General features: G+C 49.1%; 1 protein-coding gene across 3 annotated transcripts in view; it reads right to left on the bottom strand.

Annotated features, from left to right (window-relative positions):
- FAM53B (family with sequence similarity 53 member B) overlaps window positions 1-16,947 on the bottom strand; it is a 45,909-nt gene that overhangs the window by 4,298 nt on the left and 24,664 nt on the right. For all 3 annotated transcript variants that reach the window (XM_059477184.1, XM_059477183.1, XM_059477185.1), the window contains one exon: window positions 14,155-14,849. In XM_059477184.1, coding sequence (XP_059333167.1) covers window positions 14,155-14,849 — 695 coding nt within the window. The remainder of the gene's footprint in view (window positions 1-14,154; window positions 14,850-16,947) is intronic.

Here is a 16,947-nt window from a genome sequence, read left to right as displayed (position 1 = left end):
TGCACTGTCACACCTTCTAAACAGTTTCAAGCTCTGAGAATGACAAGGAGCATGCAGGCATTCCAAACCCTCTGGAGCAGAGCACGCAGAACCTCCCAGGGATGCAGCCTGGCCATGAGCGTGCTCACCTGCCAGGGAATGCCTTCAGCCTGGGCTGGTTTTTAAAGAACAAACTAAACCCACATGACTGAGTGTCAGTGGAAATAACAAGGCCATGCCAGTGGCAGAGTGTGTGCTCTGAGCAGGAGGAGGCTGAGGAGGATCTCAGCAGCTTGTGGAGCCTCTCACCAAGCCAGTGAGTGATGGAGCATTCACTTCTCAGACATTTGTTCTGGACACAACCCATGGGATAGGCCTGAATGGGAATTCCATAAATCCCTGGGAGGAAGGCAGCCCCGTCACTAGCTAGAAATGTTCATCTGTTACCAGTCAGTTTTTCATGACAAGAAAGAGGGGCAGGAGAGTATCCAGAGGGAGGAATGGAGCAAGGGAAGGATCTGGAGCACCAGGAGTAGCTGAGGGAGCCAGGAGAACTTCAGTACCCAACAGAGCATTGGTGACACAGAGTGACAGGGCTGCTGCCTCTATCTGCTCTGGCTGGCCCAATTCAGGATCAAACACACAGCCTGAGACACAACCTTGCTCCGAAGCATCCCCACTGGCATTCCCAAGGAATTAGGCACATTTGCTTGAAGGTTTTTTCATTCAAATCCAGGTGAGCTGGGAGAAACTCCACCACAACAAATTACCCCAGGCTGTAAACAAAGGAAGATCACCCATTTACAGAGCCCCTAAGGGAGATGCAGGGGCTCTGCATCACACTCCAATCAGTTCTTTACAAATCAAAGGGCCTTGTGCTGAGTTGGACCCATGGACCAGTGGCTTTGGGTGCTCCTCTACCCCATGCACATGGTAAAAAGAGTCATTGCGGAGGCTGCTCTATCTAAACAGAGAAGTTCCTGCTGCCCCAGGAGGAGTTGGCCACTGCCCAAGCTGGGGGAAGCTTCATTTCACATGGCCTTCAGTCTCTGAAACCTTCAAAAACCCACAAACCCCAAGCCCGTGTGAAAAAAAGGACATTTGTTCTCTAAGTATGCAATTGCACCCAGCCTTCACATCATCCTGGTCATATTTTTTTTTAATCCCAACCATGCCTCTGTCTTCTGGGTGCTGAGCATGCAGCAGCTTCAAGCAGAGAGCTGCACACTGTGGTTAATGGACAACTCATAATTACCACTGCAGAAGGCCCAAGGACATAGTAGAAATATTTTCTAAGCACTTCACAAAATTTGCAAGCATATTTCCAACAGTGATTTAGGCACTTGAACAGCCTAGGTCTCCTGAAAGTCAACAGCCCTCTCAGAAGTGCAAATCCCTTCTACAAACAAAACTCTGGCACTTTTGGGAATGTTAATTTTTTTCCTTCTTAATCGAGCTCATCTCCTGGATCAGGCCTTTCCCAGGGTTTGGTACCCAGGTGTGGACATGCTGGGCTGCTACAGGTGGGATAGAGCATCCTCAGAGGGTGGGAGATGCTCTCCATTGCTTCAGAGGAGATGAGTGATTCCTGTGGTGGTGGATGAAGGAGGATGAAGACTGGAGAGTAACTCAACACACTGACAGGACATTCTTCCCATCCAAAAGAAAAACATTTCCAAGCTCGGACAACATCTCAGGGAACAGCCATGAAGTTATTTGACTTCCAGGGAAATTTTGCATTTTATGGGACTTGGGCAACCAAGCCAACAGGCTCATTTTCCCTGCTCAAATCCACACACACTGCAACCCTTGGAGTCATTCCAGGGAATGCAAGAGGATGGAAAACCCCTTCTGATGGTCCTGGTGCTGCAGCAGCTGCTGGTGGAGGAAGGCCACGTGCAGAAGGTGCTCTCTGGGCAGAGATGCTCCCTCTGAGGCAGGTTTGACAGCTCAGAAAGCAAGTTTTCACAGGTATTGCCTGCCAAAAAATGCCACAGCTCACCTTGCCAGTGGCTGGGGTCAGGAGGGTCCCCCCAGGATGGTGATCACCAAGCCAGCATTTCATGGGTAGATTCCAGCAGTGGTGGATCAGCCTCCACCATCAATGCACTGTCTGTCTGCAGCCCTTCCAGAGTTCTTTGCTCATTTTTTATTTATGGGGTGAATTTAGCACGTGCTGAGGTGCTGAGCTGGAGAAACCAGGCAGTCAAGTCCTCTATTGAAGCCAGCAAAGAGCAGGTTTGGTGGCACAATGTGGTGATTGTTCCCCATGGCCAGGCAGTTCTGGGCCCCTTTGAGCCTCTCCACAACCTTGGCCTCCAGTGCCAGACAAAAAGGGGCACCCCAAATCCTGCTGCTCTCAGGGAAACTGGGGGAATCCAGCACAGATGGATTTTGAGAGATGTTTCTGGCCATCCTGACTTCACCCAGCAAGCACCTGTAACGCACCTTACACCAAAACCACATTTACTGACCACGAGGACCCATTTTTGACTATTTGAGGTGCTGGTTTTTCTTCCCCCAACCCTTCCCAAAGCTGCCTTAATCCAGCACACTGGGCAAGCCCTCAGAGAGAAAATGAGGTGTTGCTAGTGGAAGTAGTTGAAAAATCATCTAAAAATACATAAATAAGAAATTCTTGGTCACTTGGAATAAGGTGCAGTGTTGCTCCAGATCAACTGGTGAGCAAACTGAGGCTATTTCTCCTTCCCACAGGGTCTTGTGATGCCCCACACTGTGCAGGGACCAAGGCTACAATCAGAGAAGGTTGCAGGAAGCCACTCACCCCTCACATCCATCCTTCTCCTCAGGTTTTCCCTCCCCATCAGGGATGGGGCTGTTGGATACAGAGCCCCAACAACAAGCTGGAGAAATCCCTCAGCAACGTTCCCCTGTCTGATTTTCCCATGCTGAAACACCCAGCTGTGAGCTCTTCCCAAAACACATCCCTGCAAACGTGGTGGCTCTACCAGAGCAAACATCAGCAGGACTGTGATCACTGTGGGGATCACAGCTTTTGCTCAAACACCTTTATTTTCTTTTTTTCCCTCACCCTGCCAGGTGTTTGCCACAATTTTCCCAAAAAGGTGTAACACTACAAGCTGTCAGCAGCACGGGCCCTACCTCCCAAGCTGTCATCACCTCCTCTTAGCACACTGGGCTACAGTTGCTTCAGAAAGCTGAAAATAACTCAGTGCCAGAGGGAAGGGGGAAGCGGGCAGTGATCTCCATGTGGGAATGATGAGCCTCTGCCAGCCCTCCCGAGCGAGCAAAGTCACCTCCACTGGGGGATTCTCTGCCTGGCTCAGGTTTAAATCACTCTCTGAGGCAAACATCTCCTGTAAAACACCTCCAGCCTGCGTTGTTATCTTTATATCGTTATAATAAATGCTTTGGTTGTTTCATCACGATAAATCCTGCTTGGTGTTTGTGCCAGGGAAAGCGCTCATCCGTGCTGCTGAGGAGGAGGGAGAGGTGCTTGAGACTGAAAAAATGAGACTGGAAAATGGGTTTTAGTTGGTTTTTAAACTCTGCAGAACTTCATGATGGCAGCTGCTGTGATTTGGGCCGTGCACACACACACAAACACATCACTGGGGTTCAAAGCTCTGCACTGCCTTTGAGGCACCCACAATCTTCTCCAACTCCATGCCCAGGCTGGTTTCCTGGGGAGTGGAGATGGAAGGGACATGGGGAGGGAGCTGCAGCAAGCATGGCTTAATCCTGAGGCTCCAATAACCAATTCTCCTCTTTATAACAAAGGAGCATCTGAGCAGCTTTGCCAGCAGGTCCATCACACTCTCAGTGATGCCCCAGTCTCACCAGCACACACCTTGCTGCAGTCTGGCCACCCCAAAAAGAGGGAGACACATCCACCTTGCCACAAGGAGCACTGGTGACCATTGCCCCATGTGGCTTCCAAAATCAACATTGCCTCTGGGGGAAGGTCAGGGGGCTTGCGCTGACCCTGTACTCCCACAGAAGTGTTTCACTCCTCAGAGTGATGAAGTTCTCTGAATTCATCAATCCTCTGAGTGCTGAAGTGTTGGAAAAGAAATGCTGGAATAGCTGAGGAAGTTAAACACAGGAGGCAGTGATGGGGGTGTGAGAAGCAGAAGGAGGCCATGGGCCTGGTGCAGAGCAGAGCTGGGTTAGGCACAGTGCTGCCATGTCAGGGAGCTCAAACTCATGTGCTGCTCTATTTTCTTTTAAAATTTGATCTGTGGAGGCATTGAGTAGTTCACAGGCAGCCCCACAGCCTCTACCAGGCCAAGGTTCTACAGAACCTTGCAGCAGCATCCCAGAGCAGGGGGTGGCTCCCTGCCCTGCCCCCAGTGGGTACCACACCTCTGCCCTGGTCCTCAGGGTCTGCCTTCCCAGCCTTCCCCTTCTCACTCACTAAACCTTTACTCAGCCCTAATCCTCATTTTGCAACAGGCACCATTGGTGCATTCAAAATTCTAGCAGATAATTTTGCTTTAATTCTGTTTGGTGTGAAAACCAGCTTTCATGAGCAGGCTCAGAAATGTCTGTTATCCTTCCAAGCCACTTCAGACCACAGTATTAAACAAACAAAACCAAAAAAGCAACAAGGAGGCTTTAAGCCATTAGTTCTGATGCTGCCTTTGGAGCCTGTGGAGAAAATTTGGGTTTACTCACAGCTCTACTCTGTCTCTGGAGTATGTATCTGTCTCATTGACACTGAGGATGTTCAGGGAGATTCCACAAGTGCAAAAGCAAAAGCTGATGTGTGACCCACCAGTGGGAATCCTTCTGGTGCTACAGAGCCCCAGGGAGAGGCTGGAGAGACAAATCCCAGCAATCACAGAGAAATACAGCAATGCAGGGAATCAGAGAGTAGTGAAACCCACTCTGGGGCTCCACCGTCCCACCTGAGCACAGCATCCACAGCATCCCACAGCATCTCACAGCATCCACAGCATCCACAGCATCCCACAGCATCCACAGCATCCCACAGCGACCCACAGCATCCACAGCATCCACAGCATCCACAGCATCCCAGAGCATCCACAGCATCCACAGCATCCACAGCATCCCAGAGCATCCACAGCATCCCACAGCATCTCACAGCATCTCACAGCATCCCACAGCGTCCCACAGCATCTCACAGCATCCCACAGCATCCCACAGCATCCACAGCATCCCAGAGCATCCCACAGCATCCCACAGCATCCACAGCATCCCAGAGCATCCCAGAGCATCCACAGCATCCCACAGCATCCACAGCATCCACAGCATCTCACAGCATCCACAGCATCCCACAGCATCCACAGCATCTCACAGCATCCCACAGCATCCCACAGCATCCACAGCATCCCACAGCATCCACAGCATCTCACAGCATCCCAGAGCATCCACAGCATCCACAGTATCCCACAGCATCCACAGCATCCCACAGCATCCACAGCATCCCAGAGCATCCCAGAGCATCCACAGCATCTCACAGCATCCACAGCATCCCACAGCATCTCACAGCATCCCACAGCATCTCACAGCATCTCACAGCATCCACAGCATCCACAGCATCCACAGCATCCCACAGCATCCCACAGCATCCACAGCATCCCACATGTGGGGACCCAGGCCCAGCACAGCCTCCCAACCCTTTCCTATTCATAACAATAATTGGAGGAAACCCTCATTTCCTGCCAAGAACAAATATTTTCTCTAACAGACACCAAACCCTTTGCTGGAAAAATCCATTGCTCAGACAGGTCATTAGTGATCACTGTATTTATTTATTTACAGGTTGCCCTTCACAGGTTTTCACCTCTGCCTCCTTCTCTGCATTCTCTGGGGATCCAGATCCCTTGAGCACTGCAGGTCCTGTTAGAGCCCTGAGAATTTAAAACTTTCTGTACTAACAGACTCTAACCTGCAACAAAACACTATATTTCCTCCAAAGCCATAGAGTAAACTTCCAAAATTAATTAATAACACTATGATTAAAAGGGTATAATTTAATTAGAAGAATATAATAGCACTAAATAGAAAACTTAAAGTTTTAAAATATATTAATATATATAAAAGTAAAATAAAAAATTTAAGACAATAACTACTCTTTCTTCTTTACCTTCTTCTTCACTTTCTTCTTCATAAGTTTAAATAATATTTTATAATGAAACAAAAAAATCCACATTACAAACTTCAAATAATTATTAAATTAAAATTAAAATAGTTTAAGTATCATTTATTAGTTAAATAATTTAACTTTAAAAACCTTATATAAAAATAGCTATTTTATAGCTTATTAATAAAATACTGAAAAAATTCACAACTCATAAATAAAAATAATAAGCATCTAAACCTACAAAATACCATCTCTAACACTTCAATCCTAACCTTAACAAAAATTTTAAAAAAACCAAAAACCAACAAGGCCCCTCCTGCCAATGCACTCAGCAGTGCCAGGAGCCCAGTGGGGACAGTGGCAGGGCTGCTCTCTCTCCCACTGGTGGCTTTGCAGTGCCATGGATTTCAGTGGAAAAGGGGGAACCTGAGCCTGACCTGTCCCCAGAGCTGTCAAAACCCCAGGATTTGGAGTGGCTCATCTTTGGGGAAATTCCTTGATTTGACTTGTCCCAGGGTAGGATGAAACATCACTAATATGGAATTATTTTTTTTTTCTCAGCCCCTATTCCATTTCCATACTTCATAATTTTCAGCACAGATGTAACATTTCTGTTGTGCCGCTGTGGTTCTCACTTCAGGGTCTAAATGATAAGGCAGGACCTTATAAAAATTAAAACCAAACTTCATGTCACTGTTTCAGCAGTAGTGAAAAGACAATACCAGCAAATAAAGGGATAAAATAACATTGTGGATGACCAAAAATCCAGTGTGTGGCACCTGCACCCACTGCCCCCACCTGCCAAGACCTCCTGCAAATCCAATGCAGACTTAAAATACACCTCATTTTTCTGTCGCAGCCTCAACCTCAGGCTAACCCTGAGCATCTTTTTCTGGAAAGGAAAAATGAAGGGCCCTTATTTATTTATTATTTACTTATTTAGCACCATTTCCTGAAATGCTTTGCCTTCCTCAAATGCTTTGGGAGGTTTTTGCAAGGAAGTGGTTCCAAGTAACTCCCACTACCTCCTAGAGTGCTGGGGTTTTTTTGTAAACCATCATCAAAAATCCCTTTTGGCTTTTTTGAGCCAAAATGCCACTTTTGAGCATGCTGACTCCTTCAGGACTGAATCCCTGTGCTTTCCAAAAGCTGCTTTTTGGAGTCACAGAGCACACACAAGCCTGGGGATGGAGGGTTAATGAGCACGTGGTGAATCAGATGTGCATCCTCGGGATACAATTGGATTTTGTCCATCTTTGGGACAGACACTGCCAAGCTTTGTTTGTGTTCCCAGCCCTGTCCTCCCATGTGAGTGCAGCACTCAGCTCTGCATCCCTGGGCCTTGTGGTAGAGCTGGGAGCAGGGGATGGAGGATGGAGGCAAGGGCAGGAGATCCAGCCAGGAGCAGGAGATGGAATGGGATGAAACTGGGAGAGACCTTAGAACCCCATCCTGTGCCTGAGGGTGCTGAACTGGAGCTGGAGAGGGACTTTAGTGACAGGATAAGGGGGAATGCCTTAAGGGCAGGGTTAAATGGGATTTTGGGAAGGAATCCTTCCCTGTGAGGGTGGGAGGCTCTGGCACAGGGTGCCAAGAGAAGCTGTGGCTGCCCTGGATCCCTGGAAGTGTCCAAGGCCAGGCTGGACTTTTGGGGCTTGGAGCCACATGGAATAGTGGAAGGTGTCCCTCCCACCTTCAAACCAGTTTCTTTTGATCCTCACCCAAAGGCTTTTTCCCACCAAGCCACAAACTGACCTTTGCAGACTCTCATTCCTGTTTATTTAAAAAACACTGGGGCTTGGAAGCTGGAATCTCTCTCAGAAGTTACATCAATAGCAAACTATTTCCTGGGATACGTATGGAATTTAAAACCTCCAGTTTTTTGCCTATCACTGCATTTGGAAATATTTGTCACCAGCTCAAGTAGGTGCTGACGCCAACCAAGATCACTTCCACCTCTCCTGCCCTCTCCAGCAAGCCTGAAATGTGCCAAAATTTAAACAGAAAATCTTCTTATGTGAAAATTAGAGATTTTTACCCCTCAAGGGAAAACTTGGGTGCTCAGAGAGGAGAGGTCCCTTCTCCCACCCTGCAGTTTGAAATTTCTTCCCACTCAGTGCCAAGACCAGCCTGAATAATTTCAAACTGGCGAGCTGCTTGTTTCAGCCCTGGGAGTGTACAAACTCCTTTGTGCCTGCATCCTCATGGAAACTGTCAGCATTCCTAAGTTTGGAAGGGAAAACAAGGCAGAGGGGCCAGCCAGGCTCCCAACCACCACAAGCATTACACTCTGAGCTGTATCTGGACACCCTCTGGATCTCCAGCCCAGGCTGGAGCTGATTTTAACTGATTTTAGCTGCAAAGCACAAGGAACACACATCCTCATTTCAGGGGATGCTCCTGTGATCCCTGGTGCAAATGACTCCATCCTCTGAAGGCACGTGCTCCTGGCAGGGCAGTGAAGTCACCCATGAAAGGCTCTGTCTGTCCAGGGAACAACGTCAATGGTCCCCTTGTGCCCAGACCCTTCCCACAACAGGCACAAAGTCCTCTCTGTAGCTCACCCTCAGCAGGCACACCCAGGGCTTCACCCTCACCTCCTCCTCAGCTGTGCCCACTGCTGCCAGCACCCATCCCTCACAGAGAAGAAATTGTGAAGTCATGACCACGAGATGCTCTCCATAAGCCGTGGAGATGCAGAGCAATATTGTATTTTAATTGCTTTGTTTATTCTAGAGTACTACTCTCTGTCTCATACACTGCAAACATTACATAATTACAGAGCTTCACAGAGGAGAAATGCTTTGACAGCTGCCTGGGAATCCTCAGTGTTCATGGGTACAACCTTTGTAGAAAATTAAATGGATTTTAGAGAAAACTCAGGAGGAAAAGACCAGGAGTACAACATTTGTTGAGACAGATGTAGTTCTTCAAACTGCAACTTCTCTGAAGGCTGACAGAGGGACTAAAACCTTGAAGAGCAATCAGAAATGGGGCAAAAGAGCCACCTCCAAGTCTTCATTTGCTACCAATACATAGATTCTACAGCTGGGAGGAACCAGTATCTAATCACATCTGACAATTCCTGTCAGCAGTGCAAAGCCTTACATGCCACTGAGATATTTGTGCCTTTCTTTTCATGGAAAGTTGTATTTTCAAACTCTCCAGCACCACCCTCCATTTCCAGCCAGGGCTACTCCTGTCTAGGGTTTGTGCTGCAGGGAACATGGCTGGGTTGAACAAATACATATAGACATTAGAAAAATTAGAAAAATAGAATGGTTTGACTTGGAAGGAACTTCAAAGACCATCACATTCCAACTCTGACTTGGGCAGGGACACTTTCTTCTAGACCAGGCTGCACCAAGCTGTATCTAGCCTGGCCTTAACCATTTAAATATATATGTATAAACATATACCTATAAAAACACAGATATAAAAATAAATTATCCATTTAAAAACCACATCTGTATAAAGGATAGCTGTGTTTGGAACCATCCTAACACAAATTGAAATCTCTCTGTGACCACCACATCAAAATTTCAGACAGCAGGAAGCAGAATGGGGAAGAGATAGCGAGGGCTTGCGTGGCCACAGCTGGGGATTATTGCAAATTCCCACTGAGGGTGGCAGTCCCTGGTGTGGGAGATGTGTCATGTGTCCCCTGCAGCTGCCCAGAGCCTGTGTGAAGGAAGGCAATTGCACACACCAAGATCAGGGCTGGCCTATGGCTCAGCTTCCCGTCAATGACTCAGCCAAGCCACCAAACCCAATGTTTGTGCTGCCACGAGATGTTTCAGTACACAATGCCTGAGATCCCAGGAAATGTTCACACCAGGATGTCAGAAAGCAGCAGATGTGGAGGTGGGACATGCCAAGTTCCTCTGGAGAAGAATCCACCAGACCACGGGGGAGGAAAACCCAGCGGGTGTCTCTCCACCACACAGCATCCCTGGCAGAGTGTGGTTTTATTTTAGAAAATCCATCTTCTCACCTAATTCACCCAGATGCTTCTCTGAGTGACTTGCAAAGGGTAAAACCGCTCATTCCTGCCAAAATCAGCCCAGCTGGGAGGACTCCTGGGGTCTAAGAAACCTCCTGTCACCTTTGTGACACTTTTAATTTCCTGTTTATTTTAGATGCACTCACATCAGAAAAAGGAAAACCAGCTCTTTGAAAAACCTCCTAATTCATGGAAAAATCTGATCCCAACCATTTCTGACCTGGCCTGCACCTACAGACACAGTCCCTGGGGCTATGAGGCCAAGAGCACTGTGCTGGGAAGGAGAGCAAGCCGTGAGGAGATTCATTACCACTCTGCCAGAACAACTGGTGGGCTCAGGGAGGTGGGATGTGCCCTCCTTGGGCTTGTGCTTCATGTGGAAAGGAGGAATAAAAGCTGAGGATGCAAAGCAAGCCCAAACCCTATGCTGAAATGAGAGGATGGTTCATATCCTCATGTTAAGGAAGTCAGAGATGCCAGGCCAGGCACCCAAACTCTCCTTGACTGGAGTGAAGATAGAAACCAGCTTCTTCCCACCTCACCTGCTTCTGGGCTTGGATAATTAAATGACACCTCATCATCACCCACTCACCTGACTGAGACCCCCCGATCACTCCCAGTCTGAGGCAAAGAGGCACAAGGCAAAGAGTTCATGTGCATTTAAAAGGAGCAGAAGGATTGTCCTGGTGCCTGTGGCTTTTTAAAATTGTTGCTATTTCAATGACAACCATGTGCAGGGTTTGGTTTCTGCCCAAAGTTGAAGCCTGTCTGGTTTGGTACCATATGAGCAAATAATAAAGGGAGGGATATGGGCTCACCTTGCCTCTCTGGGCTATGGGAATTGCAGACAGAAGAGACACAACCAGGATTTTGAGGAATGAAAGGCAATATTTTCCTAAGTATTCTCCCTGCCAGCTTAACTTCAACATTTAGTTTTCTCTCTTAATTAGCCCAGTTATGTAGCCATGTAATTGCTTCCAGGAACGGCTCCCTCCCCTCCTGCCTGGCCTAAATATCCCTCCCAGTATGAAGAAAACATTTCTTTCAGGTCAAATTATTTTTATTTTGATTATGGTACCAGGTTTCAGGCCTACAAACACACGTGGTTACCAGCACAAGTAAAAAATTAACCAATCTGCTGCCAGAGCCAGATGCTGATTTAGTACCCAGCATCTCAAAGCTCAGTTCCCACTTTGACAACAGCGCTCAGGGACTCAGGGAAAACCCCATGTCTCAGTTTCTCCATCTGAAAAGTGAGTACTTTGTGGATATTTGGAAAGTCCATTCTGGACACTTTGGCTGTCCTTTGCTTTGCCCACTGCACACGAGGTGTTTCTATCCCATACAAACCCAGACTTGAGCACGCATGCAGCCAAACAGACACTTGTCATTATTTCAGCTCTTCCTCTGAAATCACCCAATTTTGCATCTCCTGGGCTGGAAGCATTAAAAGCAGCCTGGGAGATGCCCAAATGTGCAGAGTTTTCTCGAGCACATTTATTCCCCACCAGGAATTAGTTGGTTTTCCTGGCTTTCCCATCCCAGGGAGGGCTCTGACCGTGCCCCACCAAAGACAAGAATGCTTCCCGTGACTTGCCTCATCCTGCTCGTCCCTCTGTGCCAGTCCTCCCACGCCAAGAGCTGCCTGCCAGTGCTGCTCTCCACAAGCTCTCAGCTCTGAAACCCTGGCCCTTGCACAGCTCTGCTTTCACAGAATCACAAAGTTGGAAGAGACCTTCAAGATCATCGAGCCCAACCCCTTTCTTCCCACTCCGCTCCAGCCCTGCCACGCCACACCCAGCAGCACAGCCCTGCCTTGGGGATTCACCCGCTGCCACGGGCACCTGAGCCTGGCTCGGTTTCCTGCCTGGAAACTGAAAATATCCATGGGAGCTGCTTGGACTGGGTCCCACTGGGGAGTTCCTTAGTGATGCTGTTGTTGGTTGTTGGTTGTAGCAACCGCCGGGCGTTCGGCAGCGGCTCCGGCCACCCAGCCTGGAGCAGAGGGACAGCAGGGGCTGGGAGAGGGGCTGCCCACAGACACTAGGAGAGATGCTGAACCAGGCAACCCCTTCCCCATTCCCACAGAGCTTGTGCCACACAGTGTGGAGCTTCTGAGCCTTTCCTTGTGGTATCACTTCTCCCAGAGGTTGAACCACCTCAACACTGAGCATTCAGGCATTGCTTTCTCACTTTGGAAGGTGTTTTGATGTGGGGGACAGCAGCCAGAGAAAACATAACTGTTCCTCAAGCTGAGGGTTTTCCAGGAACATGGACTGAGCTGCTTTTGGACATCCAAGTGATTGGATTTTTTGTCATCTTTGGATCACCCACCCATGTCAAAGCCATGGCCATCCAAATTATAAACATGTGCCTGGCCTCAGCATCCATTGGAGGGGAAGGGAAGCTCCTGCTGACCCTCGGGATCTCCTAGGCCAAGCCCATTTTTTCAAATCAGCCAACAAACATTGGGCTGATGCAAGGGAGAAGCTGCCTCAGAACATCCTCACAGGGCAACAAAGGTCTGTCCAGCCAGAGCCTGGACAGTCTCCTCCTTCCCTTCCATCATACCAGACAACCACAGAATGGTCTGGACTGAAAGGGTCCCTAAAGCCCATCTCATTCCACCCTCTGCCATGGACAGGAACGCCTTCCACTGGATTTGGTTGTCCCAAGCCCGTCCAACGAGGCCTTGAACACTTCCAGGGAAGTGAAATGATGCTTGTCTGCTTGTACAGAGAGAACCAGAGGGCAGTTGTGCTATTCCACCCTGTGGCTAGTAAAGTATAACAACCCATGTATGTGGTTTTGACTGTCCATCCAGTTTACTATCTAATAAAATAAGCTTGGCATAATAAATGTTGTTGCTGTGACTTATGAAAAGACAAGAGCAATCCTCATGTTTTTTGCCTGATCTCACCCAAATATGTGACTTCTTCACCCTTTTTATCTTCCAAGTTCCTCTGGAGGATAAAAAGATGATCTCTTCCTCCAATACCGCTACACTCCTTCAAACACCCACTGCACTGCAAAGCCCAGAACACCATAAAATATCATGTTCTTGTAAGAGGAAAATGCACACACAATGTTGGATCTCACCCATATGGTGAATTTCTCCCAGCAGTTTCCCTGCAGAAAACAAGGGGATGCCTTGCACCATACAGGCTTTGCTGGCCCCAGCACTACAAAAACCCTTTAGGGCAGACACTCCCAACACAGGTGACTCTGGGATGAAGCACTGCAAGTGATCCCATGGAACTGAAACCATGGGGGAATTTTTAAGGCCAGCAGAAGGTGACAGCCCACCCTGGGATGTGGCCAGGGCACCCCTGCTCCCACAGTGAGAGCCCTGGGGCCTTCACACCCCCCATTATCTCCATTCCTCACTGAGCTGACGTGTCATTGACTTTGTGACTGAAAACTATTGATGTGGGAAATGTCAAATCATAAAACTGCAAGAAATCTTATGAACGTGGAAGGGAAAGGTTGTCCTTCAATGCAGCCTCTTGCTCTGTCTCCTGCTGATGTCCAGTCATTGGTCCAGCAGGGAGAGGACCAAGGAGCAAAAGTCCTCCCTGATTTGTGCTTCAGGTCTGTTATCTGGCTCTGAGCAGCAGATGGAAGAGGGAGGTTGTGCTCTGTGTTTGCAACTGAAAATGAAACATGATAACATCTCTAGAGTGGAAAATTACAGAGCCTAAGCGCAAATAAAGCCTGTAGCAGTAAGAATTCAACACCTGACAAGCCAAGGCTGGGGGCCTTGGGGTGCTGCCTTCATCTCACCATGGCAGGCCTGAGGCTCCTCTCCCCTGAACTCAAAAACGTGGGGTTTAACATATTCCTGCTCAAAACCCATGTCAGAAGGAAATGACGACATGGTGCACTTGGTGTGCAAAGAGAAGAGAAACACATGAATTTGTCAAAGAAATCTGTTCAGAAGGGAAGGGGTTATTCCGCCTGGCCAGCAGGATGTGTTTCCCCATAACATCCACATCACACTCCATGCCACCCAACCTGGAGGACGCTGAAGGCTCCTGAGAACACCTGAGCCCCTCACAGGGACAGCCCCACCACCTCTTACCTGGGTCATCTTGGCGAGGTCCAGCGAGGGCCGCTCCTCCTGGACCTCCTCGGGCCTCCTGCGCTTGATGCCCACCTTTTTGTCGTTGAGGACGCAGGGCTGGGAGCGGCTGCGGGCCAGGCCGGCGGCGCGGCGGCCCAGCTCGGGCGTGGAGGCGGGTGTGCTGCAGGCCGAGGGCGCGCCGTACTCCGAGCACGAGAAGCGCTCGTGCGAGCAGGACAGGGACCTCTGGATGTCCACCCTGTCTCCCCCGTGCCCTCCAGCAGCCGATCTCCTGGGCTGCCCGCCGCACAGCGGGTTGGAGCGGGCGGGCAGGCTGAAGCTGGAGCTCCTCTGCATGGTGGCGAAGCCGTTGGAGTAGCGCTGCACGCTGCCGCCGCTGTAGCAGCGCCTCTTCTCCACCGGCGTCCACACCTTGGAGCCCAGGGGCCTCCAGGAGGTCCCACAGCCCGACATCTCATCGGAGAAGGACAGGGAGCGGCACTGGCGCTTGCTGGGAGGGGCGGAGGGGTGGCCGTGGGGGTCACTGAGGCTCAGCTCCTTGATCAGGTTGGTGACGGAGCAGGTGCCGGCCGTGTCCCTGGGCCAGCGCGAGCCCTCCTCGCCCTTGTCTGACAGGCAGTCCCAGATGCTGGCGCCCGGCTGCTCGAGCTGGAGTGGACATTTCCTGCTGAGATCTCTCCATCTGTCATTTTCTGGTTCAGAAAGGAGAAAAGAAAGGGAAAAAAAAAACAAAAAACAACACACACGCACAGGCATTAACGTTAATTAATTCTGCGACTCGCTTTCTATGTCCATAAACAAAAAGAGTAGCATATGGGACGTTTTCCAGTACAAATTAATTAACTCTTGGAATATGGTTTCCTGAACTGCCAGCAGAGTGGGTTGTGTGGTGTAGATGGAGAGAGAGACAAAGTGACAGTCCCAGCAGGAGCAAAACTGCTAGAGGAAGATAAAAACATGCCTCTGAATATTCCAGGTTGCACTAGCTAAGGGGAATTCAGCGGTGTAAAATGTTGTGGCTATTGGTTATCTCTGTGCTAAATCATGTCTCAGATCTGTGTGGTTTGTCCTGGGCTCCACAACTGACAATTGCCTGAATTTACAGCTGAATTTAAAAAACATGGAATCACGGGATGGCTGAGGTTGGAAAAGCCTTCTGGGATCATTGAGTCCAATCATTAACCCAGCACTGCCAAGTCCACCACTAACCCATGTCCCCAGGGGCCATGTCCACATGGCTTTTAAATTCTTCCAGGGATGGGAACTCCACCACTGCCTAGGCCTCGGCAGCCTTTCCCTAAAATCCAATCTAAACCTCCCTTGGTGCAACTTCAGGCAGTTTCCTCTTGTTTTATTACTTTTTTACCTGGAAGGAATGTTCACCTGGCTGCACCCTCCTGTCAGGGAGTTGTGGACAGTGAGAAGGTGCTCCCAGAGCCTCCTTTTCTCCAGGCTGAGCCCTCTCATCTCCCTCAGCTGTTTTTATCAGATTTGTGCTCCAGACCCTTCCCCATCTTCCCATGGACAGCCATGGTAGAAGAGGAGATTAAGGAGCATGATCTCATTCCCACACACATCCCACTGACAGCAAAAGAATAAAGCAAAGCACCCTCAGGGCTGGGCTGCCCTGCAAAGGACGGGGCTCTTTGCAGATACACCTTCAACACTCAGCAGGAAAACCATGGCAGGACAACCCCGCCAGCTGCTGCAGTGGAAAAAAGTCATCAGCCAACAGCCTCTCCCCTGTGCCTGTTTTTGTCGGTGGCTGCTGCACAGAGCCCTGCCGTGCTGGAGAACCCTCGCTGCCAAGTTTCACACGATTGTATCTAAACCAGGCGATGTTTTGGGGGCTTTTTGGGTATTTCCACTCAGGCAACTGAAGGATGAATCAAAAGCTGTGCCTAGCCCGCAGCTGCAGGTACCAGCCTGGTAGGGAAGATGCAACGGTGCAGAACACTTCTGACTAAGGTTTCAAGTCAGGAGGTCAGATTTGGGGCCCCTTGCACCACTCTTGGCCGATTTTCCTATTTCTCCCTTCTCCAGCTGCTGCCATAACAGCTCCAGCCACAAACAGCCTGGCTCTGCCCGCAGGAACCGCACGGCATTTCAACTGTTGCTCTCCTCATTTTAATAAACACAATGAAAAGTGAGAAATCTGCTCTAGACAACTCCATCTATGTTTAGATCTTTATTATTTTTCCTCTGTACTATGCTGCCAGCAGAGAGATTTCTTGGGTCAGGTCAGCAGACAAAAGAAACAGAAATAGAAGCTGATTTTTCATGGCAAGCTGCCACGATCCTCTGGCTGGAGACTGTACAAAAGGCCTTGGTGAGGAGGATACGGGACACCTTCCTCTTTCACCCCTGCTTCAGCACAAACAGCTATAAATCTTCCAAACCTGGCAAAGAAAATGGTACAAGCACCACTATCCCCAGCCCCAGCTTGGGGTTATTTGCTTTTCCCCTTGCACAATGTGAGCTGGCACAACCCGGTCCCTCCGAGTCCCCAGCCATCACTGACCAGTCCCAAAATGCCACATAGCCCAGAAAATGGGTTTTCAGTGCAAGTAGGAAGCAGGTTGCCCTGAAAAAAATTGAAAATTGAGTAAGCTAAAGGCCGAGGGTATAATTAAAGAGCTCTGGAAAGCCTTAGTGAGGAAAAGCAGCTGGTTTTCTGCTCAGTTTTTAAAGACTAAAAGTTCCATCCTGCGCACGTTGATAACGATAATTGCACTGGAGACATTAATTCTGCTGCAGTTAAACATGTATTAATTTCCTTTAAACTACAAA

This window comes from Ammospiza nelsoni, chromosome 8, assembly GCF_027579445.1.
Source record: "Ammospiza nelsoni isolate bAmmNel1 chromosome 8, bAmmNel1.pri, whole genome shotgun sequence".
NCBI lineage: Eukaryota > Metazoa > Chordata > Aves > Passeriformes > Passerellidae > Ammospiza > Ammospiza nelsoni.
This window is presented reverse-complemented; position numbering and strand designations above follow the sequence as displayed.